This window comes from Oxyura jamaicensis, chromosome 8 (assembly GCF_011077185.1).
Source record: "Oxyura jamaicensis isolate SHBP4307 breed ruddy duck chromosome 8, BPBGC_Ojam_1.0, whole genome shotgun sequence".
NCBI lineage: Eukaryota > Metazoa > Chordata > Aves > Anseriformes > Anatidae > Oxyura > Oxyura jamaicensis.
The window spans coordinates 21,535,153-21,561,088 of NC_048900.1; the positions used below are offsets into that span (position 1 = coordinate 21,535,153).

At 50.7% G+C, this 25,936-nt stretch overlaps 1 protein-coding gene across 3 annotated transcripts in view; it reads right to left on the reverse strand.

Moving 5' to 3' along the window:
• The window catches only part of ERI3 (ERI1 exoribonuclease family member 3), a 115,694-nt gene extending 90,062 nt beyond the window's left edge, over nt 1–25,632 (reverse strand). The window contains exons 1-3 of one of the 3 annotated variants that reach the window (XM_035333262.1): nt 25,517–25,632; nt 16,465–16,739; nt 2,723–2,839 (exon numbers count right to left, since the gene is read on the reverse strand). In XM_035333262.1, coding sequence (XP_035189153.1) covers nt 2,723–2,839; nt 16,465–16,716 — 369 coding nt within the window. In that variant the 5' untranslated portion in view covers nt 16,717–16,739; nt 25,517–25,632. Of the gene's footprint in view, nt 1–2,722; nt 2,840–16,464; nt 16,740–21,668; nt 21,887–25,490 lie in introns of those variants that run through there. The other 2 variants (XM_035333260.1, XM_035333261.1) reach the window with 2 other exon arrangements.
• Between the last annotated feature and the right edge of the window lie 304 nt (nt 25,633–25,936).

The window sequence follows — 25,936 nt, forward strand, 5'->3', positions numbered from 1 at the left end:
TGTTTGATCTTGCAGATTTGATAAAATATAAAAACATAAAATTGCACAATTGTAAAGTTTCACTGGCGATCCCAAGAAGCACATGGTGCCGGGGAACATAAACAAGCCATAAGGCATTTATCTTGCTGTACTTTTATTGTCTGCTCCTTCAGCAAAAAAATCAATAAAAATTAATCATAAAAAGAGAGCAAAGTACCATGAAAAAGCCTGTACAAGCACCTTGTGTGTAGAAGGAACCTCTCACTTAAGCTCCTGGCACGAGCTTCCGCGAGCATTGGACAAACCACCTGCATCTTCCCAAAGGGTGCAAGGAGCTTTTTGTACCTAGCAGCAGCTTCTGACCTGCGAGTGCTTTCCACCTTCCCTGCTGAAACGTTTGGCACATCTCTAACCGTAACCAAGCCTTACCACTCATGTTTTAAAGCCAGGTGAAGAGAAACGGGATCAGACCTGGGCTACAAAACGAACCAGCACGGAAGGCGTGCTCCTGGCCGCTGGTGTGGGAGGTCAGATGGACCTCCTGTAACCAGGGTACAGCACAGGCACACCGAAACCTAAGCAAAGAGATGCCACAAGGGTGACCACGAGCTCTCCGCCTTGCAGACACCCTTCCCATGCGGTGCTGTCTCCTTCAAGAAGAGAAGGTGAGAAAGGCTCCAGGCTGGAGGTGTAACATCCAGTGACCCCGGTAATCCTTCCGCCGGCGGTCTGTCCCGAACAGCCCAGCTGCTTCCTGCCAAAGCAACGAGCAGACAGGGGAAAACAGCAGCACAGCAGCCAGGCTCTCGTGCAATGTCAACACCGCTGCCTTTGCTACAGGGTTTATCTGGGAAACCATCGTATTTCTACTCCAAGACAGTTTGCTGATTACCTAAGCACTTGTCTCTGGTGTACAATCTGATAATCAGGCCCGGTCTTTCTTTGTAGACAAAGAGGCCAATAAATCTCACCCTTTGTAAGTAGAGGTGCCTAGACAAAGCCCTTTACTGGCATTTAGCAAAATGGGTATTTTTCAGAAAACAGAAAGCAGCTGAAGCTGAAAGCAAGTGCTGGAGCCGTGCAGGCAGTGGCTGCTCAGGAGCTGGCTGCACGACAGAGCCGGCCGTGCTGGGGGCTGCCTGGCCAAACCACAGCACCCCCGGGTCTCCCCGGCACTACAGCCTCTGCAAAAAGCAGCTGCAAGTGACAGAGGGATAAATAAACAGTGGGAAGGACACGGCTGAAACGGTATTTCAGTGAGAGTTAATTAGCGAGATGACTTCTCTGGAAGCCAGATGACACAAAACTCACGTTTGGGGCCCTTCTGTAGAAGGTAACATTGCTCTTAGCAGAGATCAGGTGCGACTGGGAGATTTATCACAGCACACGTTTGTGCAAGCATACAGCCAGAGTCTCACGCGGGTAGGGACAGCCCAAGTAGTTGTCCAGCCTTCCTGTACTACGGTTGCAAAAACGTTCCCATTACAGCCATAAATGTGTGAAAACGGAGGGCTTTCTGAAAGCCCCATTCCTGAGAGTAATGTTTTCTGAGCTTAGTTTTTTTTTTTTCTTCCTTTTAGTTTAAATAAAATACCTTTGGCTGAGGTTTTAGTTGCAGGAGAAGGAAAAAAAAGTGTGTGTATGGATATATATGTGTGTTTTTTTTTAATTTATTTTTATTTTTACAATGTGCAAATACAGAAGGGGCTAGCTGGTCCTGGAAGAGGCTTCACTTAACACATGGGAGCCATTTTTCATCCAACTAGGACGCGGAGGACAAGCATGTCAAAGGCCAAAACCTGCAGCTGCGGAGGCTGTAGCAAACACACCGCGGTGTCAATGATGAGATTGGGCCTGAACAAAAGACTCGGATACCCTGATCCCACGGTCACTCAGTTACTGAGCTGGGCAACATCGAAACAGCGAAGTAACAGGAAAAAAACCCAGAGCAAACAGAACTTACAAACTCCGTGCTGATGGCTACTGCAGGGGGGAAGTGCTCACATGCAGAAACAGTTAACTTTTTGTGTTGGATGAATGGATAAATAAATAAAAATAAATCAACCCCCTTTTCCTTTGAACCATCAGGAATCACATTTACCCAGTTCCTCGCATGCTGCCTTCGTCCTCTCATCCCTGCCTAGGGAAAGGTGGCTGCAGCTCCACAGCAGCTGTCCTCAGCGATGAGGAACCAAGGAACAAGATGCCACTTCTCCAGCAAGCGTTTCAAGTACCCCACAAGCACGACATCAAATGGAGTCTTAAAAATACTGATGTTGGTTATCTTACCACTCTGAGGGGCTCATCAAACTGCACTGGAGAGTCACAGCCTCCGAACCACGGAGCAATACGATGTGTCCTCCCCCTGGACCACGCTCTCTGACCCTCCCCACCAACGAGCACATGGCACAATCACAAGGCTTACAGAGAGGCTGCAGCATTTTCTACATCAGCTAACGCACAGCCGTGCTTTCATCTCGTGGTCACCCAGCAATTTCTTTGTTAGTCGTAAACAGAACTGATCTTAGCTAGCAGATCATAACCAGAAATACTTATCATGAACCCAAGCGGAGGCCTTTGCATGCTACTACAATGACAAAATGATTCCCCGTGTCCTTAACATGAGGCTGGCGTGCCACCCTGCCTTGCAGCTGCACTGTGAAGAGGCGGCCCTGACCCCGGGGCAATGGAAACCTGCTCCCCAGGGAAACTCTTGGAGCACCAGGGAACCTTTGCACTTTACCTCTGTGCAGAAGGGCGTAAGCTGGGGATGCACCACAGGCTGAACATACATGTGAAAGGTGGATTCGATCTCCATCGTCCTGCCATTCAGCTTCAGGATAGGGAATTCGATGATCTCCTGCATAGGACACAAAGGAAAGCAGCTGTTCATTTAAACCAAACAAAAACCAAAGCTGGACACGATCCATACTGGCTGGCCATAAGAAGAGGGGCCTGACAACTCCACACACACAACCCAAGACAAAGCTCCGTGCTGCGAGTGGGAAGTGCTGCAGGAGCCCAGAGCACAGCCCGTGCTGCCAGCACGAAGGAGCACGGTGTGGATGCTGCCCAGCCTTTCAAGAGGAAGATGGTCCAGCACCACTCACACGAGGTGCCCTGGGAACACGGAGACGTGCTTGCAGTGGGGTCACGTCTGCTCAGCAAGGACATCCCGGGGCTGCACCCTCCTGACGCCCACTGCCACCCTCTCCACCTCACGCTGCTTTTGGACAGCACCAGGACAACAGGAGCTCTTTCATGCTTGCAGGCTCCTGCTGAAGCACCTCCTTCCCTGGTGGGGCTGAAAACAGGCGCACGGAGCACGGCCACAGAGGGAGGAGAGGATCTGGGAGCCCCCCCTCGAAGCACCCCTACAGAATACAGCACAGCAGCGAGCCCTGCTTCATTCTCCTCTCTGTAGCCGATTTATGCTGATAGGGAAATAAAAACGTTCTTCATCAGAAGAATGTTCGGTTATTTGAATAATCAGCAATCAAAAATTTACACGGACCTGTTAATAAAAAGTTTAAACAAATTCGGTTACGATGGATTTCACAATTATTAAAAAATACGCGCGGAATTAAAAAAGCCGACCGCTGAATAAAAGCGATAAAATCCTTTGTGTTCACGCCCCTCCTTCCTCACTCCCTCTCCTCCTTCCAGTTTAATGTAAGAGGAGAAGTGACAATTTGTTTGGTGTCTTTAAAGAATAATTTGTCTATGTTATTTAATAGAGATGCATGGCACCAAGGTTCTGGAGTGCAAATGAGCCCGCTGAGTGATATCCACGCAACAAGCCTCTCAAATCACTTCTGGAGAGAAACGGGGAGAGGGAGAGAGAATAAAAAAAAATATTGCTTTTTAATATTCAAAAACAGTTTGCAAAATTTAATCAAAGCAGAGCAAAAGCTAACATTTTTACCACTTTGACATTTTTATTAGCGCTTTCATAAATTTTTAAAACATGAATGGAATTAGTTTAACAACAAAAAAAACTGCCTGAAAACATCTGGAAGAGACAAATAAGAAATAAAATAATAAAAAAAAAAAGGACAAAAAAAAAACCCTAACTCCTGCAAGTAAAATTAGCATGTAGAAAATGCAGCCGCTGCAGAGGAGCTGACACGGTTTTTGGACCCTGGCTGCAACCCCCATGACCCGCAGGCGGAAATTATCGCGAGGTCACACATAGGAGCTGCTGCCATCAGCACCCCTGCAGGCAGAGCGAGGGCGAGAGGATGGGTGGAGAGATGGAAATAACGAATAATTCAAACAGCTGGGGGAAACACCCAGCAGCCCTGGTGGGGAGAGCCCACGGCTGCAGGTACCTGGCCCTGACCAGGGCGTGCTGCAAGGGGCACGTGCCTGCCGCGATGGGAAGCTGGAAAAATAAGGGAAATGAAATGTTGGCGGTGCTCAAGTGCTCAGGTGGAGACACTGAGAAGTTAAACAGTTTCCCCAGGGCCAGCTGTGCTGTATGCAGCGCTCGTGTACACGAAGAAAAGATGTTTGGGAGCATCCTTGCCCTCCGACAGCCACCAGGAGCGACCAAGTTTCCTGCTGCTGGGAAGGGGCACGGAGGAGGACACGGAGGCAAAATGCCTGCGCATCGCCCAGGTCGCCTGCTGTGGTGCAGCCCAAGTCCCCAGCTACAGCCACGCAGGATCTGCCGCGGGAACAGGAGAACCTGACTCTGACCGAGGACACAGCTGCATGGGGCGCTCCCCTCAAAACAACCATCGCGGATGGACACTGATCACAGAAAATACCTGTTCAGAAGGCAAACACAGTGTGAAGTTCAAATCCAGGGGACAAGACAGTGGAACAGAGCCAGCTTTAACCCAGCACAGCACCACCCTGCCACCAAATACCGCACCCGGTCCCAAAAGGGGCCGGGGAAGCTGCCCTGGAGGTCTCCACCCTGAGCACGGGGTGAGCGTCGCACCGGGCGAGCCCACGGCGGGGCGAGGAGAGGGCTCTGCCCCCCGAGCAGGGCAGGCGCAGGCTGCATTTCACAGCAGGGCTGCGTTGCAATGCAGAGCCTGGTCCCACGGGACCAGCAATGTCCTCAGGGGCCATCAAGTGGCTGGATGCGAAGCGAGGCTGAAAGACAGCCCCGCCGCTGATCTGATGCACAAAGGCGTCGCCTGCCTCCAAGAACCAAAGGCAAAAAGCGCTTCCAGGAGGGTCGGATTAAAACAGACGGGGGAAATAAAAAAATTAAAAAGCTCTACTGAAAAAAAAAAAAAGGTGGAAAATTTAACAATGTCCAGCATTACTGCAGGGCTCGGGGAAGCGTGCGGCCAGGCAGCCGGGGTGGGACCCGCAGAGCAATTCAAACGCCTCCGGAGAAGGAGCGGCAGCTCTTTTGGGCTTATTTGGTCAGTTTTTAAAGCGAGCGGTAAAGGAGCTTTCCCAAAAGGCTGTTTATCTGCACGCTTCCTCCGGCGGAGATTTTTCCAGTCTCTGGCAATGTTTGCTCCACTGGTATCTAAGGCAACAGATACCAGCCCCATGAAATCAGCCCCACTCCTCACTAACGACGTTAGCCAGTCCTGCAATGAAATTTAACCTGTGACACCGCTGTACTTTTCATTTAAACTTTCATTTGGAGAGAAGCAGTGTTTGGAGACCCTGCAGTTTGTCCTGCTAATAAAGACAAGTGTTGGGACCTTTAAAGGTGCCATTCATCTTTTGCCTTTATTAAATTCAATTTTCTTAAGCCCATGATACATCATGAAATTAAGAGTTGACATTCCTGCAGAAACAAAAATATCTATCAAACATAAACAGCAAGGGGAAGAAAAAGAGGCCTCTATTACCATGAATTTATGGCTCAAAGTTGATCTGTTTCCACTTTTTTTTTTTTGTTTAACAAGCATATGGTTTGTTTTAGATATCCAAAATGTTATTACAGATCTAGAATTTCATTAGTAATTATTACGAAATGCTGAGCACTCAGACACACACACACACACCCCCAACAGCCCGCCACTCCCAGAGGCAGCCGGGCGCTCGCTCACGTTTCACGACAGCCTGGCGAGCTTAAAACGCTCGGCTCCCTCCACGCCACCACGGGCTTTCTTTGCTTTCCTCCAGGTGGGGAAAGGTAGAGGAGAGCAGGGGAATTAGCAGAAGCTCACCGACGTCTCCTTTTCTTCATCTGCCTGCTCGGTCTTACGTGCTGCCCTGAGATCTCCACGCATTTCCACGTCTGCTCTGGCTACACGTGTTGCAACGTCTGCATCGCCCGCTGCCAGCAGCACGGGGGCTTTGAGGTCTTGCCCCCCGCCAGCCTCTCCTCGCAGCACAGCCACAAGTTATGGATGTGCTCAAACAATGCTGCGGAGGTCCAGCGCCCGCAAATAGCCACGAGCTCCCCGAAGAACAAATGCTTGAGTTTTGTAAGCGCCACAATTAGGTGCTTTATTTACCGCCGCAAAGTAACTTGAAAGGAAATCCAGGCTTCAAACCAGCAGCAATAAATAAGCGGCTTTTTATTTTTCCTTCCCTCGCCGGGAAAAGTTGAACATGTTTTGTGTTGAGAAATTCCGCGCGCGGCTCCCAATTACGGGCATTTGCATTTATATTGTTAGAACACGGTGCTTCTACAATCAATATTAACACGCTTAAAGAAAGACACAGCAGCACCCTGTCCCCCCCCGTGCTGCTCCCCCAAACCCCTTAACAACAGGGACCTGCAGAGCCCTGGGCTTATCCGGATCCACTACCCAGGCCACTCTCTGCCCAACAACCTTGCCTTTATGATTTCGGGGCACTTTGGGCAGATCTACGTGACAGCTTGCCCAGATTTTTTTTGCCTTCCTTGTTTTTTTAAACATTCCCCCCAAACAGAGGTACCAGATGCAAGCCCTCCGTGCAACCTGGCTGTCCCACAGCAGGCAGGCTGCAGCGCACTGCACAACGGCTACGGGCTTCCCCTTGAAAGGGATTTGAACAATTCCCAAGGGCGTGTGAGATCACTGCGATGAGCACAGCTTCTCCCTGCACAGCCATCCTAAATGCAACTCCCCTCCCTGCAACACCCGACCAGGGATGCGAGAAGTCAGCTGTCTCGATCTTCCTGGTAATAACAGCACCGAACAAGCAGACAACCGCTCTCACTAAATGCTTCCCCGCACCAGCACAGACCCCTTTTCAGAAAAGCAAGCAGCCGAAACTGCGCGGATTTCCACAGCGGAATCGTTTTGCTCATCAGCTTGGGTCCGGGAGCACTGCCATTACTAGGCTCAAGGAACACGATGCCCTGTAGAACTTCCCGGCGCTCAAAACCTTTCAGCCCAGAAGCCCGCGTGAGAAGAGGACAAGGCATACTTCGGGAGAGTGATTTATATATTTGAGGAAGACTGTGTGGCCTATTCAGTTCGAAAACTACCAGGGAATAATTTATCCCTTACTCCCACCCCCATTTGAAGAAGTTTAATAAACACGAGAATAAAAGATGCCCATAAAAATCAGAGCTGACTGTTCAAAACGCAATAAAAACAAGCAGATGCCTTTGAGAGAAAGGGATATTTTTTTTCTGATAGGGAAAAGCATAAAACTTCCTACCCAAAGACTGCTTTACACCTTCAAAAAAGGTAAGGGGGGGAGAGGCAGGGCAGTCTGACGGAGGGGACAGGCTCAGCACCAGCTCATTTCGTTCAGTTTTTTTTTTGTCCCGTCTTTCAAGCAGAAAAGTCATTTTATGCACAAGGAGCTTATTTCTTAAACAAACACTCGTGTTTTTGATTTACACCACGGGCTGCTCCTAAATAATTTATGGCGGGTTAAATTTATTGCACAGCCCTGGCCGGCTGCAAATTCGAATTGCCAAATAATTAGATTTTAGGGCAATGCTTATAAATTATCCGCCGATTTGTCCGGACTTGTTTGTCAGTTGCTTTGTGCTTCGGGTCATCTTTGGCATTTCACTGTTTGTGTTTTAATTGCTGATTTACACTTTGACAGATGAGAGTTGATGCCTCCAAGATCCGGGAGGGGACAGGGGGGTGGTGAAGAGCAGGAAGAATCAGAGCTTTTAAAGGCTTGTGATTCTCCTTTTTTTTCCAAGGCAATTAAAATGGAAAAGGGACATAGTAAGGACAGCCTAGCCTAACAGGTCTGCCTCCCCTGCTTCCATTCAGGGCCTTAATTATTATTTTAACTAAAGCTGCTTCCAAGCGAGCAGCCTCGCACCGGCCCTCAGGGGCAGGAGCCAAGATGACCTCAGAGGTCTTTTCCCCGGTTCTAAATTTTTATTAAACTAACCCAAACTGGGACCATAAAGGCAACACCTCCGTGCCGAGGGACAGCAGGACCCGTGCTGAATCAGGGCTGTCCCTCCCCAGAGGATGCCTACCTGCACGCAGAGGAGCCTCACGATGCTTCCGTGCACGGGAAGTTACTCTGCGTGCTGATTAACACCGTTAAAGGTCTTTGGGGAAGCAGCTGCCCCCCAGATTGCTTTTTTCGTCACTGCCTATTCAAAGCACACATTTGCACACACCCAACAGTTTAATACATCGAAACCACTGTCACAGCTTGGAAGAGCGCGACTGGAAATGTGCACCAGAAATCAGAACACGAGGGGACAGGCGGGAATATGGAAAGACCACGAAACATGAGGAAAAGATGACATGAAGACAGCAACTGCTCCTTGATCGCTGAATACCCAAAGGTCTCTTCCTTCTTAGCTTAAGCTCACCTTCTATCCCCAACATTCAAGGGCCGAAACCTAATGCCAAAATCTGGATTTCCTTAGTTTTGAGTTGTCCTTTGGGTTCTGCACTGCCAAACCTGGCTCATGTTTTCAGGTGCTTCCTTACAACCGTGAGGGTGAGGGACCATTTCTCTTTCTTTAATAGGAGCTGAAACTCCCATCTAATCACATGCCCCCGGGAGCTGGAGCTTTAAGAGAGACGTCTAGTCCATGCACCTGCCCGAAGGCATCGCCACCTGCCCCTAAATCATTTCCGACTTTGTCTAGGCTGTTTTTACAGACTCCAATAAGAGAGACTCACACGCTCCCCAGGCGCTCTGTCCTAGTGTTTCATTAGTCTTATCAGTGGAAAGTTTTGCCTAATGCCTGATCTGAATTTCCCTCGCTGTTGTTTAAATTCATGACTGCTCTTCCTATCCACAGCAGATGCAGGCCAGAACATTTCTCTTTCAGATCCTCTTGAAATGGTCTCAATCTTTTTTGTTGTTTTTGAGGTATGGAGTCCTAAGCAAATCGCTTCTCCAGCTCAGATCCCTCCTTACAGGGCCACGAACAGGAGCATCCACATCTCGCACGTGACATTTTCCCCCAAAACTTATCGCTGTGAACACGAGGACTTCTTTCTTATCTGCCATTGTACCTGACGTTTGGAGAGCGGGCTCACAACCCTTGTCCTTCCATCCCAAACAAAACCTTTGGTAGGCATCTGCTCGCAGCCGGGAACCTGCCTCTCACCATCACCATCATCTCACTCCCCAAAAAAGCACAAAGCTGTTTTGATCTTCCCAGCAGCATGCAGCCATCAAGAATAAAGGAGAACCTCCCTCCTCGTTCCACACCTGGGATGAGAAATGTACGCACCCCAACATTTCAACTCACCTCCCCAAGCACTACTGGCACGTATTTAACCACCCAGAAAATCTCTGCTGGCACAGACAACGATGTAAGCCCAATGTTTTTAAGGCAGACTTCACACTCAACCCAGGTTAAAAGCAGCACACACAAAAAAACAAGTATTACCTACTACAAGCCAACTACACTATACCCTTAAGCCCACTCCCTTGAACCACACGCAGCTGGCCTGCACAGCCCCCCCTGCAGAATCATCAAATCACTTCCAGAGCCAACCTCTTCACCTGCTATTGAGCAGCACGAACGATCGATGTTCCCAGCAGCGCTAAAACATCTGGACCGGGCAGAAAGGGCATGTTAGTGCATGTAAATGAACAGCCAGGGTTTTCCAAACATCACAACTAACCGCTGGTGACAGCACGTTCCTGCCTGGCACTGAGAGCTAAAGGACATAGCCAAGAGCTACGCTGCCAGCCAGCGAGCGCCCAGACCAAGACAACACCAGTAGGGAACAAAGGGGAAGAAAGCGTGAGACTTGGGCACGGCCTTGTGCCCTCCTCACCGAAAGGAGCAGAGCTGCACCTTCTCTTTGTGGGGAAGGCTTTGTTGGAATCTACGAGAGGACCAGCTGAAGGCAGCAGGCTGTCCCTTAGGAACAGGCAGCCTGAGAAGCAGTCTCCAGAGAGGTGATGTGCAAGGGAGGAAGAAGCCGTGGCACCGTTCCTTACCTTCAGAAAGGCACGCGGTGCCAGCGTCCCACGTCACCCTCATCAGCTGCTTTACGGCGAGGCGAAGCAACTTTTACCCACAGCACGGCCGACTTGCTGGTTCAGGAATGCGCACCGATCTTTTCTTTTCAGGGTGACTGAAGCTCACCTACTTTCTGCTGCAACAACAAGCCTGCTTAACTCTGCAACTTGTCACCTGAACGACGTGTAATGTTTGCACAGCTAAGGATACAGCGCTCCTACGGCGCAGGTGGGGAGCTGCCCGCTGCGATGCATGACTGCTGGGGGGGCTCGGCAGGCTGCGAGGGCGAGGGCAAGGTGACTGATTGCTCGAAGGCAGTCATCTCATCGGCCTGTCAACAGGCAGCCCAACGCCGAGCAGGTTGGGTCAGGTTAGGGCTGCGGCAATTGGCCACCTGAGAGCCTGGTATTTCAGGCTTGTTGATACACTAACGCAGGGTTTGTGTCTTTAAGTAAGAAATTGCTTTGTGTTTTGGCATGCGTCAGGTGTCTCGCCTGGTGGTCTAGTGGCTGCGCTCTCCAGATTTGGGTTCGGGAGCTGTTCAGGTTATCTAGCTCATCAGGTTTTAAATAAATACAGCTAATTCTACTGCCTGGAGCCATAGCCCATCCCGTCAGCCCCACGTGGGTCACAGCAAGGTTGGCCCTACTTACTGCAAGAACGAGGGAGGTCTCCAAGGCAAAGCGACTGCCCCAGAGCAGGTGGCTTTTGTGGGCTGCGCTGCAGCTGGTGCCACCAGCCTCGCAGGACCAACTCTGAAACGCTGGCTGCTCCCCTCCGATCCCCACATCTAAAACACAGACATTATTCTCAATACTGGTCAAAGTATTTCACAGCAGTGGAACTGCAATGAAGTGCACGACATATGGAAAATATAATAAAAAAGAACTGCATTTCTTTAATTTCAGATGCCCCTCGTAGTACATTGAGTTACCAATATTTACATGCTCTTGGCAGAATTTGTAACAGCTCAGAGGAACCAGCTACAAGGCCTCAAAAAAGTTTTTTTTTTTCAAACAATTGTTCCAAAAATTAATGTGAACAGAAAAGCCATCTAAAATAGCTTTTATATGAACTATTTCCTGACACTTTAAGAACTTAAAGCATTACAGCCTAAGAAGAATGGCGTAACAGCAGCCATGTAGCTTCATTAAACACAGGGTATAAAGTAAGCCCTAATTGGCAAAGAGATGATAAATACGTATTTTTTACTTACTTTTAGTAAAAAAAGGAAAAGGCTTTAAGCGACTGTGTTACATGCATCTTTAATGACATTCCTCTAGAAACAACACTGCAAGAAGCTGAATTGAGAGCTCTGTATTTAAAGCTACACCCAAGCCTAAGCTGCATGAAGACAGGTAATTGCAGATTAATATTCCACTGTAATACTTACGCACAAGAGTGCTGAGTTAAAGTTGCCATGGGAAACAAGCCTGAATTTCTGCACTTTCCGGCAATTCATGATCAGCCTTAATAAAGGTTTTGGCAGGTGATTTCTAATGCACCGAGCTTAAAAGCTACACCAAACCCGTGCTGGCAGAAAGCTGCTACGTAGGGATATCTGAATAGGACACGCAGGCACTGGCACATAGCCCTAGTCTGCCCCTGGATGGGACGGTGACGATCTGCTACCTCGTGAGCCACCTCCTGTATTCCCTCTAAGGACCCCATCTAGGATTGCCCCAGCAGCCTTCGTGGAGCACCACCTGAAGAGCACGCAGAAGACACCTCGCAGCCTGCCGGTCCCTCCCAGAGCCTCCTCCCATGTTTGTAACTCCAGGGACAGAGCCTTCCTAGGAGTCCAACTTGCTACCAACTTGCCTACCCCTACCAGTTCCCCTGAGCACAGAGCTCTGCACACCTGTTGCTAAGCCCTAAAGGTGGTAGAAATCAACATCCGTTCACGTTCCAAGCTCAGTCTGCAAATCGCAGCAGCTCAGGGGCAGAGGCATCGTGCACTTGTCCCTGCCGCAGGGCCAACACCAAGGGTAGAGGAGTAGGAGATGGAGAGGCAGCGATCATTTTGGCCACTCCAGCTGTACCCACCCACGACACAGAGCCAGAACGGGGAAAATGCATTTAATGCTCACTTACACCAGCTCTTGAGGAAACACAGCCTGAAACCAATTTGAACTTGTCTTCATTTGTACTTAGTGTTACCTTAAGGAAGCCTGGCTCTCATTTGTTAATGTGATTTTGCCCATCAGGAAATGTACTATGACCATCCAGGTTTACCTGCACTATTACTATTCTACTTCACATTATTATTACCCTTGAATCATTACTATTTTATTTAAAAATGAATCAGTAATTGAACATATGCTTATTTGTAGTCTCAATGTTTACAGTTTCATGTTGAAGGGTTGAGTAACGTTCTGTGTTCGTTCAATTACAAAGTATGTCCAGCTTCACGTGACAGAAGCAATTAAAATGCACAAAAGTAGCAGTCAAAATGCACATTAAACAAACGTGAAACAAGTAGGATACACTCAAGAAAACTATCAAAATAATTTCTTATTTAAAACATGCTATTTAAGAGAGCATCTGTAATTAGTCTCTCTGCCTCCGGTGACAGCCTCCTTTAGCAATGACAAGACCTGAACATTTCAAACCTTCCTTTCACAGGGAGTGGAAGAGGCAGATTTCTAATTCCCAACTGATTATCAAATTTGGGTGAACCCAAGACACTGAAGTCAAGTACCTGAAAAATTGAGATGAGAAACCGGTAACTTCATCGCTACCAAAAGCTCACCGAGCAATCCAACAGCCCCTAGGTCCAGCTCCTGCGTGCTGCCAGTCCAGGGGCCGGATGCTGTTCTACACGTCCAGCCAGCAGGTGTACAAGCCTGAACAGTATTTGTTTCTCATGGAAGTGGTTTTAATGGATCACAGTAGAGACTGACATCCGACGTAGAGACATAATTTCATATTCAGCTTTGAACAGCTCTGATTTCTATCAGACTTCTTCACGTTTAAGAAAACCATTGCTTTTTGCCCACTCTGCTGAAGCTGAAGGTGAGGTACGTGGCTTGCTGACCGACCGGGGCACAGCCCCTCACTGCAGTAATGAACAGGGATACAGGCAGCTGCAGGTCTGGGCTCCTCAGCACAGTCACTGAAAGCACCGGCCACCATAAACACCGGTGTATACAAGGACAAAGGGACAGAAGAACGACTGTCACCTATTAATGCATCTTCTCCTGCATATCTAAACCACCACATGTACCTACCTCTACACGCTGACAGGGAACAAAAGAGGCAGGCACTTACAAACTCTTAGCAGCCAGCAAAGGGAAAAGAGAAAGTGACGAGTTCGAGCTGACAAATGAAGCACGCCACCACTGTTGTGGCCCCAGGTCCACCGACCTGCATGCTGCGACAGCTCCCGCCTGACCCCACCGGGCTTTGGATCGAATTCCAAACACACAGGGAAGCTGTAAAGAGATGTGAGGGGGTAGCCAGAAACATCCCTTACTGCCAATCCCCTGCTGACCTTTGGCTGGTTAAAGCACTACGTGACACAGACCGTGCCTCCAGTCTTCCAGTTTTCCCACCTACACGTTTGGGGCAGTGCACTTAAACCCTCCGCTCCTTTTCTGCCAGGGATGGCCCATCACTCCTAAATATATCCACAAAACCTGCAAGCCAAGCTGCCTCTCTGTGCATTTAAATACACGCTTTGATTTGGGGGCGTATCTGTTGAAAGCTGCGAGGAATCAGGGAGGTGACAGCAAACCGCGAGGACGCGGGGTGGCTGGGGCACGCTCCGGATGCTACTGCTCCTCTGCACAAGTAGGGCAGGGACCAGGACGGAGCAGAAGTGGTAAAGCCAAGGGCAGCTGCCATACAGCACGCCGTGGGGCCACAACACAGATGGCTTCCTCGGGGAACACTGCTGTCCTCGACCCTCCCTGATCCCCGTTCTGGAGGTTGTGCCGCAAGACCGTGGAGGGGACAGGGCAGCATGAAAGGGGATGGAAATGCAGGAGTCTTCAGGGCTCCCGGAAGAGCATGAAGGACTTCCCCAGGGACAATGCTAGCGAGGCTGCCGGCTGCAGGAGAGCACAAGTAAATGGCGTGGGAGGGGGAGCAGATGTGGCAGGCACACACCTTGGTGTAAATAAAAAGACAGCTCCTTCTGCTGAGAAGCTGGAATATTTTGAAGAGCAGTTAGTGAGAAATGTGAAGTGTACTGCACAGTGGCAAGTGCACTCTGCCAGACTTCGAGGCTGAGATGGCTAAATTTACAGCTATGACTACCCACTGAAAGTAACTTGGATCACGGCTCAGCTCTGTGTGCAGCCTCCTCATCACATTCCAGTGCATTCGAATTTCATTGCATCACCTACTAGGCTTCTGTTCTGCAAGTAACGTAACAAAGGCAGATAAAGAACTGGGACCACAGGTAAACCAGCACCTGACCACGTCTGGCTCCCAGGTCTGTCCTCAGACCACAGCTACAAAACCTGTCTGGCACTGCTCCACTGAAAGATCCCGCTAGGAAGACCTTGCACGAACCATTCCTGAACCACACAGCAGTTTGCTCACCATGACACACAGCCCAGCAGCAAACAGAGCTGAAGCCACGCTGGTCAGCAGAAAGGGAAGGTGTAGGTAGGGGCATCAGCTGACAAATCTCTTTTCTCTAACGTTGCCTGATTCCAGCAGGCAACTTCAGCCTTTTCAGCGGCACTGATTTCCATGCAGCAAGAGCCATCCCCTTATTTGTCAAACTCATTTGTTTGCGAGGACGTGAGGGACTGACAGGCCTCACACCACACGAGATACGACCCAGACACTGAACACAACAGACTGGAAAAAAACACCACCAAAGACCATCTCCACCTTAAAGGTGCAACAAAATATATAGCAGATCTGCATTGGCCCAGGCCATTACTTTCCCCGGCAAGGACTTGGGGACAAAGCTCCTTAAAACAGTAGTAATCATATTCCACTCATGCTCCTTTTTACTGCCAGCTGTAAACTAGCTCCCCATGCATCATGGTTTTGCATCAAAATGTGCACAGACCAAGCCCATATCCAAAGGGACAAGGTAGATCCGATTTACAGCTTTGACAGGTCTGCGCACCCGAGGCTGAGCGTGCAGGAAATAGCCTGACATCTCACTTGGAGAGCGCTTAAAACTGCTGCCAGACCTGGATGCGGAGCCGCAACAGCCTCCCACAAAGACCCAGCGAAAGGGCAGCACATTTGCAGTCCTTTTTTCAGGCAACACTGGAGACGAGGGGCACCACTGGGGAAGAGACGAGCCAGGTTTGACACCAACCCGCAGCACGCCTTTGACAGGACAAGCCCAAAGGAAACCACGGCTGCACTGGGAAATGAACACACTGCATCAAACCATCTCAGTAACAAGATATCACGTTGATTACTGTCCAGCCTTTAGTACAGTCGAAGCAAGGAGAATTTACTCTCAGAGCCAACACGCCAGCAATAGCAGCAAGAGGCCAGTTGCTCAGTACACAGGAGGGCGTGAAGTCCAAGTTCCATTTCGAGACTCGGAAATTCTGCTGCTTTGTCACTAACCCAATATTATACTTTGTCTTTTTAGCGTGTTTTTCCAATTTAAATGGAAACCCTAGTCCTATCCTGCTGACAACTGAAAATATATTTACTACGTTGCTCTGCACTATTATGGAAGAACTGCCTGCAGAAAAACATCCGAGCTTCAGGGGGATCTCTGCACGTCTCAGGAGGTAAAGCACTGAAAATCGCCCCAAAGCTGACCAGTTCATATCTCGTTACACTCCAGAGTTAACAGCCACACAGCATAACTTCAGTAACAGCCTTTTACCTTGCAGAATCAAACAGGGTTGTTGTGAGTACCCTACTAATGCAGGTTCCCAGCCTACAATTTTAAACCCTCTCCAGTTCAGGCAGATGACAAGCACGCATGACTTTAAGTAGCATTTCTGATATTGTTTGGTCACTTTCCTGATGGAAATCAGGCTCCTTCTGTTTGTTCCTCACATTGCTCCTGAGAGAGTGGGTGACGGCTAAGAGCTCTGGAGGACCAACGACAGAAGGTGGCAGAGACCAAGGGAACTGAGCCAGTGAGCACCGTGCCTTTCCCTTCCCCCTCTCACAAATGGCAGCAGCAACTTACAAGGGGAAAATTAACAGGATCAACTATTTACCTGAGGATGAATCTGTGGTTTATCACATGTGGCCTCAAAATCCAGCACTAAGAAGTAGTGATATCTCTGTGGAGGGAAGGACGACATTGCTGCCATGGAAGCTCCAAAGCCGTGGGACGCCAGTTTCCTGCTTACGATGGAGCTGTACCCTTTGAGAACACCAGGCGGGAGGAGGGAGCACACAGCTTGTCTTGCCCTTGGAAGTAAGTTTTGGGGAAACTTTGCTGCTCCAGTATGGAGGAGTGCTATCATTGAACATCCAGAGGCATCTGAAACTGAAGAGAGACTCATGTTACTTAGGCACATCTCATCTCTGCTGGCATTGCTCCACTGCACTTCTCCGTCGGGGGGCTTCTCTGTGCTTCCCGGTGGAGGTTTCCAGCACTGCAAACCTGGAATAACACAGCAACCTGCCCTCAGCACCACAGGTGGCAGCTGGACTGAGCTCCTGGTCTCCAGAATCACAGGTAACTGCAAATTAACCTCTGCAAACAGCTCTAAATGAAGAGCCATGAGCCACACAACGGCCATGGCTCCAGGCACCAGATTACACCTCCCCGTTGGACCTTACCATAGCAGAACACAACACAAAGCACAACGCATTAAAAGCCCGACCTAACCTACTGAAAATTCAGAGGAGCCCTTCCATCTGTTCATATACAACGCAACTTCTGATACACGGCAGGCATTAAACACCAACACTACAACCCATCGGAACGGCTTGGCCCTGAAAACGCCTGTGAGGCGCACCAAAACCTCCCCGTTCCGCTACAAACCCACGTGTCTGGGGGCCAGAAGAGCCCTCCCGGGGAAGTTCTCATTTGCCCCATGCACCAGATATCCCTGCAATGTGACTTTAGCGCTGCGCTGGATTTCTCACTTCAGGCATGTCTCTGAGGAAGACGCTGTTACAACTAACTCACCCGTGAACTGCAGGCACCAAGCTCTCCTTCCAGCAAAATGTAAGACTTTATAGGTTACGGCCTTCCTCCCTCCTCCCCAGAAATACCTCGCGCAGCCATCACCTTCTGATGCTTCTATTCAGTAAAGGCTATTTAATAAGTTACCCCACCCACATCAAACTGTCTGGATTTCCCCCCCCCAACCCTTTTTCTTTTAAAATACTGCAGGAAAAACCTATCGCTGCCCCAGGGCTGCTCCCAGGCTCACATTTATGACACCCAGCCCTGCTCACGGAGCTGGCACACAGCTGCGGACAGGAGCCAATGGTGGCAAAACAGGTGAATTATGGCAACTCCAACCTCCCAAGCAGGGATACAGCTGCCATGACAGGGCGTAATTCCCCACAGACATCACACCCTTTCTCTGTGGGGCTGGGGATAACAGGCATCGCTTGCTTTTGGCTCCAGGCAGAGCCCCCCACTGCCCAAACCCAGCCACGCGTGCGTTTGCTTTTCCTCCGTGAAACGGGAGAGACACAACAGAGGACTCGCAGCCCACAACCAAAGTCGCTGTTTGCACAAAAGACAGCATTTGCTCTTTCCCATCCGTTAGTCCGTCAGGTAAATAATGCACGTGCCAAAACACACACTTAATGAGGTAAATAATACGCCTCGAATAGCGGCTAAATCAGTATTTACCTGCGGGCCCAGAGAAACTCGGAAGGACCAGATTAGGAGATAATTGCGGCTGAGCAGGCTGCGTGCTCCGAGTAAGCACACATTTTGCACCTTCCCTTGAGGGGGCTGCACCGCAAGGAGCACCCGGGCCCCCCACAGCTGGAAACCAGAGGAGCCGGGGGGTTCAGGTGGAGCCACGGCCCGCGGTGCGAATGTGGCTGCGCCTCGTGGCTTTCCTGTTGTGGGGACCACTTGCTGTACTAAAGCAGCGTGCCAGGCAGCAGGTACCTGGAAAACCACTACCGCACGTTACAAAACCATAACAAAGAGCTACACTGCAAGCCCAACACTGCATTTATCCTACAGGGGCTCAGCTCTGCCTACTGCTTTTCCATCTACAGCTTTCACTGTCGTTAACAAATGCGTTACTACCCGAGAAGTTGCATTCCCTTCTAACCTGCCCCAAACAAGAGGTATTTGAGGTGTACGTGCTTTCAGTCTTCAAGCTAGGAATCTGAAGGTCCACCACAGCAAATATCATGTCTCCAAATAAAGCAGCGTGTAAATTAGTTGCGCTAAAACCTGGTCTGTAGCCTCCTGCATAAAGTAAAATATAGAGCTGGAGTGGAAGAGGCAGGCAGGCTGCAACCCCTCCATCAAACGCAGGCAATAAACCACAGCACACCGTCCACCCCCACACAGCAGGACCGGCACTGCTCTGATGTATTGCAACTGGCACGGCCAGGGCATCAGGCGTGCTCCCGTGAATCTTCGGGCTGACCCTGCCACGCACAGCAATGCTGCGGTCCCCGAGAGGATGCAAATCCCCATGGCAAAGACAAGCTGAGCATCCCTGTGGGACTGTGGCTCATCACCATGAGCCCCCACAGGACTGCTCCAGAGCCTGGCAGGTCCGTGCCACGCAGCCACCGTGGAACAGCCACACCAACGCCTGGTCTCACCCACGTGGTGCATACCTAGTGATATCAGGCTCCCCGTATTAAATGTGGGGAGCAGAAGGAGCTGAACAAAGATGTGCAAGTGGGGGATTTCCTGCTGATTCCCCACTGCAGGCTGCATACAAAGAAGAGCAGCCCCCCTGCACACCCCGCACTGTGAGCCAAATGAAGTTTTAACTGCGTGTTTACCCAGCCACTGCTCCAGGTGCCCTGGGAAGACCTTACATCATCTTCTCTGGCAGGGTCAGAGTGCCTCAGAGCACAAGATAGCTGGTGAGCAAACACACTTTATTAGAAGTCATGTAAAGCATTTATAACTGCTATGACAATGCAAAGCACTAGTAATTAGCCTCTATTTTTTTTTTCCAAAGGGACAACAATGCAAGCAGCACGGCTTCAAAACTCAGAAAGCGTGCCCTGTCCTGATAAGCCCACGTGTTGCATGAGCCCATTTCCACACCTAAAAGACACATTGCCCGTGCACACAGGGTCACATTATAACCTCAGATGGTGCAAACTGTCACATCTGGCTTCCAGCCCTCCTAGGTTAATATTTCACATCACACAGCTCCGATTCCTCACAGATATGTAAGAAACGTAATGGGACCACGAACAGAGGCTGGACCTGAGGAATTATTCTGACAGATTGTACACAGACCTAGGAAAATGTGACAGCACGTTACACCTGCAACAGCCAGTAACACGGAAACAGCCACATGCGCTGGGTTGCAGCTGGAAGATCAAGTCAGCAGTAGGTGCTGCGTGAGCGAGCCACATGTGACATTACCAGCTATCATCAGCAACCGGCTCTTCAAATTTGGGAATATAAATATATTTATCTGGACATCGGCTGCAGGTAACAGGACGAGCTCGGGCTGACCACGATTCTCACTTGGTCGTGGTCCAGGCATGCAGTGACAAAGGGTGAGTTTGATCACCAGTAAGGAGCTGAGCAAAGAACCTGCACCAGCAGCTTTGTGCCCCAGGCTTTGCACCAGGGCAGATGCTCAGGAGGAACCTCGGGCAGCAAGGAACAGGACAGAGCTGCATGGGATGAACGGGACAATGGCTGCGTCCAAGCAGGGCACTGCGAGTGCTCAACCTGCAGAGCAGCCCCAAAGGCACACGAACATACAGAGGTGCATACAAGATGCCCAGAACACAAATCCATCAATGGCACGACTCATCCGCCTACCATCTTGAGCTCAACGGGCTCTTTGCACTTCACATAAATGCTTACTTTTACAAGCACATCTAATTAAAGTCACCTGGAGCCAAAGATGGCATAACTTTAACAGCTTGCTTTTAACCCCAAAATATTCCTTCACCACTCGGTTTGATAAGCTAAGGCAGGAGAGGGGAAGAGACAAATGTTTCCTGGGTTGTCCCTCCAACCTTAAAGGATTTATTTGATGAGAGCCTCCGTTTACATGTTAAATTACTTTTTGTTACGGTAAAATGGCCTTACCACAGTGTATCTATAAAAAAAGAAACAGCCTACATGACAATCCAAACTGAAATTAAAAATAAGGCAAAAAATAAAAATAAAAGCAAGCTTTGGGGGCAGCATGGCTCAGTTCATTCCCTGTGCAAAACCTGGGCAGAGGCAACTACAACTCCTGGTCTCTGGCAGACTGCTAAACTCGAGGCTGGAGCAACCAGAAACAATCCAAAATGTAAGTCAGGTTTGTCTCATTTTATTGAATTAGATTCATAAATATAGGGGATAAAAAGAGAGGGCAATAAAGATGCGTTTTGTGGAATAAGACTGCATACATTTAGCAAGTCCTGGAACAGAGTACGGCAAAAGAAGGCAGGACTTCCAATTTGGGAACTGTTCAAATGCGTACTCGCAGGTCAAATGTGAGCCCATATTACAGTTGCATGTAGATATAACTGAAGAACAATAGAGAGATCTTACTTTTTTTTTCCAATCAACATTAACCTAAAACAAAATATTTCATTACGGAGACTACAGTCCAAGAAGTGACAGCACCTGGCTAGCCTGGGAGACAGGAAACGAGAGACTGAAGGACAAAACCAGCTCATCCGAACTGGCACTCTGCAAACTTGCAAAAAAAAAATAAAGTAAAACAAACAGAACACAAAGCTTTTATAACTGTTTTAATGATGTAACATGATTTTAGACAGGTCAATTTGCTTCTTTAATTTGCAACCTCACAGCATCACCTCTTGAGTGTTAATCCAGACCCCTTCCATCACAGCACTCCACTTCTGGCTGGGTTTGCCTGTGGCACTGGTGGACAGCCAAGCCCATACTTTGGAAAACTCTTAACAGAACTTCCCCTGATCACTGCCGTGGGATGCCTACGTGTTGTCCCATTGTTACTCATCACAGATACAACTCGGACTTAATCATTTGGTTTTTACAGTGCTCCAGGATTGCACACGGCTTCTTCCCACTACAGACGAAGAGGCTCCTGTTCTCAAGGACTGGCAGCCTGAAGTTAGACCCAGCGCGGTACGGGAGGGTAACAGCAGAGAAGAAGGGGCTCCAGGGACAAAGTGGCGACTGCTCGTCTGAGAGGGATGCACGTCTCGGAGGTTCAATGTAAAACCAACCACAGGGGTATTACAGCAGAGACGAGCGAACGCGGCAAGGGCTGACTACAGGACGGAGGGCACTGCTGGGTTCAGTTCTCACCCGTTCCTCGAGCTCATTCTTCCCGCTGCGTTCCTCGGCTGCTATGTCAGAGGCACGGGCTCTGGCCGAGCACCAGCATCTCTTCCATTGTGACGCCACAGACGCGATGGCTTGTGAGATCACAATGAGCGAGGCGGGAGGCGCCGGTTTGGGGCTACCACTCCCTCCGAGGCTGGGAAACAAACACAGCTCAGTTCAGGTGCAGCACAGCGACACCCGCGCACACCGACTGCTCCGCGCAGACCACCCAGGAGCACTCCTGAAGATGCGCAGAGCAATTCTGCTCCCATTTTATTAGGCCACCTCCGCTAGGCAACCCACTTCTGTCACCTCCTTGACTGGTCTCTTAAGAGAGGCTTTGCCGTGTATTTTTAAACCTCCTCCACGAGTAAGCACGGATCAGCAAACGGACCTCAGCTGAAGTTTGAAGAAGTTCCACACATTAAAGGCAGGAGGGAAATGACAAAAATTAAAGAAGTAAGAGCAGATGTACACAACAGGTCGGAAAGCCGCAGGGGAAGAGCGGGTTCAGTACCGCAGCAAAGAGCTACTGAGTTCAGACAAGAACCCTCTGGTCCAGTCTCCCACCTCTGCGTGGGAGCCATAAAAAAGGCCCTGGGGTAAAGCTACACAGAACGGGGTTAACCACCCCAAGAGCTCTTGGGGGGCAGAAGCAGGCAGGCACAGCCTTCCCTCTTGGCCCTATTCTCCTGCCGACTACCTCACACCCGGCCCTCCCCGTGAGCTGATTCAGGCCTCCCCGTGAGCTGATTCAACCACAGGAACCCGTAAAAGGGCTAACACGGCCAGAACAAAACACGGTTAAAGCAAGACAGTTTCCTGCTGGTTCCGTGAGGCAAATCAGCTCAGGGACGGGCTGGATGAGTGCCAGGGCTCCGTGGAGGGGCTGTGCCCACGCTGGCAGAAGCAGGAGGGAGATGAGCCCCAGGCTACCTGTGCCTGGGATGGGGCAGCATTTCGCAGAGGGCTGACAAGGCATCCTGGCTCTGACAGCACAAACACATGAAACTTGAAGCCTGCAAGCCCATCGGGCCATCCTGCCTGAACCTCGGGTAATGCCGGCCAAAAAGTTTCCACTTCATTACTCCTGAATCGAGCCCAAAGGCCTGAACTTCAGGAAGGTTTCTGGCCTTGAGCTGCAGCACCAAAGGGGGCTCCCAGCTACCTGCAGCCCGCTCGCTCCAGCGGTCGATTCTCTGTCAGAAAATAACACAGCTTTGTTTTCATTCAAACCTTCTGTGTCCTGGTCTTTGGAAAGGGTTCTGAAATTTATGGCACTGTGATGCTCTCAACCCGCAGAGCTCCCTGCGCCAGAAATAAGAGATTTGTAGCCACTACGCTTCCAGTCAGGGAAAGCTACTCTGCGTATTGGCCCAATTCTGTGAAAGGAGGCGCACCAGCTGGCCCCTCGTTCAATGGAATGTAGCACGCACAATCACTTGGTTTTCATACGAGTGCCACAGTTGCTCAAAGCACTCACACAGCTGCACACCTTCGTTATCTGAAACCGAAACTCGAAGGTTAACACCTAAGAGTGCCAAATGAACCTCAGTCTGGATTCAGGGAGCAGCGCTTGGTTTAGTCCTCGTGTGTGATCTTCACATGTGAAATCTGGAAATGTTAAAAAAAAAGTCTGTACTCTGCCAAAGGTCTGTCCTGTTGGACAGGCAAATACACGCTGCAAGCGGGGCAGCAGCTACAACAGGGCACGGCTTCCACACAACCCGCTCTCAGCAACGCTTGGAAGCCAGCACGGAAGGTGTCACCTCTACTATCCAACCAGCCCGGGGAAAAACAATAAAATAAAAAACTGGAAGTATACCTGAAGTTTTAATAACTTTGGTTAGGAGTGAGGTGTCACCTGTACAACTATCTGGAGAGAACACCACCACTCAGCTGGCACCCGGCCAACACAGGTGACCTCTCTTAGGGGAGAGAAAAGTTGCCAAGTGGTACCCGGCAGCGACGGCTAGCAGCGCCGCTCCAGCACACGCTCTGCGAGCGCCAGCTTGTCCTCTTCCCCCCATCCCTCCGCTTGTTGGTGTGCCACGCTGCCGGATCGTGGCGTACTGCTGGAGGACAACACCACGAGTCACCAGGATGACCACCTCCAGCAATAACACGCGCTTCCGATGCAGACTTGTGAAAGAGGCACAGCTGCTCTACAGCCTCCCGTGTTCTCCTACGGAGACGGCGCCAGCAGCCAGCCCTACAGCTGCACGCCACCAGCCCTGCGTCCCACAGCCCTGCTGCCCCGCACCCGGAGGTGGCTACTGGCTTCGTCCAGGAGCAGAGCCAAGTGAAAAAACTTCACAGATTTAAGCCTCTTCCAGAGCTCTACTTCCAAAATTAAAATGAGGAAAGAATAATAATAGTAAAAAATAAAATAATCAAACTGAAGCTAAGCATCTCTCAACTGCAAAGCAGATCCTTAAGGTCACATCAAACCATTTCAGTGTATGCTCAATCCAAGAGCTTCTTTATTTAGCATCAAGCACATTAGCGTGTTTTCTTTTTAATGCTTTAATGGCTCTTGGTAACACTCAGATCTGTCTGGCTATAACACTTTTATTTTTGAAAAGCCAAACTACACCATTCACGTAGAGGCACCCAAAGTTTGACAGAAACAAGAACCGTAAGAGGGCCACTCTTTGAAATGAGACAAGCAATAGTCCACGCAACAAATTCACATCAAAATTCAGCTGCAAAGACCAGAACTCAGTACTTGAAAGGGAACTAAGGTATCTGAAATCCAACTTCCCAAGCCCAACACACTGAAGAGTAACCAACTGGACCTCTAGCACGCCGTTTATTTTAAGAACAATTCATTGTCGGAATAAAAAACTCATACACCACCTTTAACATACAGCGAAGAGATGCACAGCTGAATGACAAAATTAATTCCTGCTACTATTAGAAAAACAAAGCTCTCCAACAACTCTCTGTTAACACCTGGTGGGACGAGCCTCCCGGAGCTGCACCTGCTCAGCACCCCACACACCTCTCCCTTTCCGAGGTGCGGTGCAAGCTTTAACGGGATGGGAAGCTCCCTGGTCCCTTCCACTGAACGGGCGTTAAGAGCTCAGAGCAAGCAGCAGCTAACCAGCCACCCACCGCTGAAACCCAGAGCTCGGTAAGGAGGAGGACTGAGCAGAGAAGAGGTAAATCAAGTGTTAGGGTTATGAGCGAGCAGGCCAGCAACGACCACGGAAATCCACCAGACACAGACTTTAAGAGACAGAGCGCCAGGGGCAAACGCCAACATCCCTCCACGCATCCCAGCTGAGAAGGAACACCCGCAACAGCACAGCAGCAAGGAGAGAAAAGGAGGCAAAATTCCCTCTGCCCGCGAGGAGACGAGCCACCAGCCCCGTGCTCCTCGGCCTCAAGCTGCCTGCGGAGCCTCAGGATCTGAGACAGGGGGCCAAAAACCTCAAAGGGGGGTTAAAAAAAAAAAGGGGGAGGGGGGAAGGACCCCAACCCCCCCCTCCCCCCCATCCCCAGGGGCCCCCCCCGGCGCTGCCGCCCCCCCCCCCCCCCCCCCCCCCCCCCGGGGCCCCCCCCGCTCCCCGTCTCCCCCCCCGGGGGGGGGGGGCACCGGGAACCGGGGCCTGGCTCTCCCCCTCCCCAGCCTCCCGGGCCGGGCCTCCTCTTTCCCCGGCCCGGCCCACGGCGGCCCCACGCCTCCTCCGGGCCCTCCCCGGCCCTGCCCTGCCGGGCCCCGCCGCCTCCCGAGGCCCGGCGGCGCCGCGCCCCCCCCCCGGCTCCCCGGGGCCCCCCCGGGCCGCAGCCGCTCCGCACCACGAGTCCCCACCACCGCCGCTCACCTCCGCGCACTCTGACCTCCGACCCCGCTCTGAGCGGCAGCGCCGCCAGCCAACCGCAGCGCCGCCTGCCGCCGCCGGGGGCGGGGCTTCCTCGCCGCTGCTGGCCTCCCGGCGCAAGCGCCCGGCCGGAAGCGAGGCGCGGGGCATGCTGGGGGTTGTAGTTCTGACGGGAGATGCCGCGCCTCGACGCCCATGTGCCCGCCTCCTGGTGGCCCGCGGGGCAGGCCCTGATGGCCTTAGGGGCGAGGCTGTATCGTGTCATTATCTGTTATCTGTCCCCGTCGTCGTCACGGGCCGCTTGTGTCCCCAAGTGCCTTCCTTCTTCTCCACTGATGTCCTCAAGGGCCACCCCTCATGTCCCCAAGCACCACCCTCATGTCCCCCACAGAGCCCACCCCGCCCTCTCCCCACACATCTCCC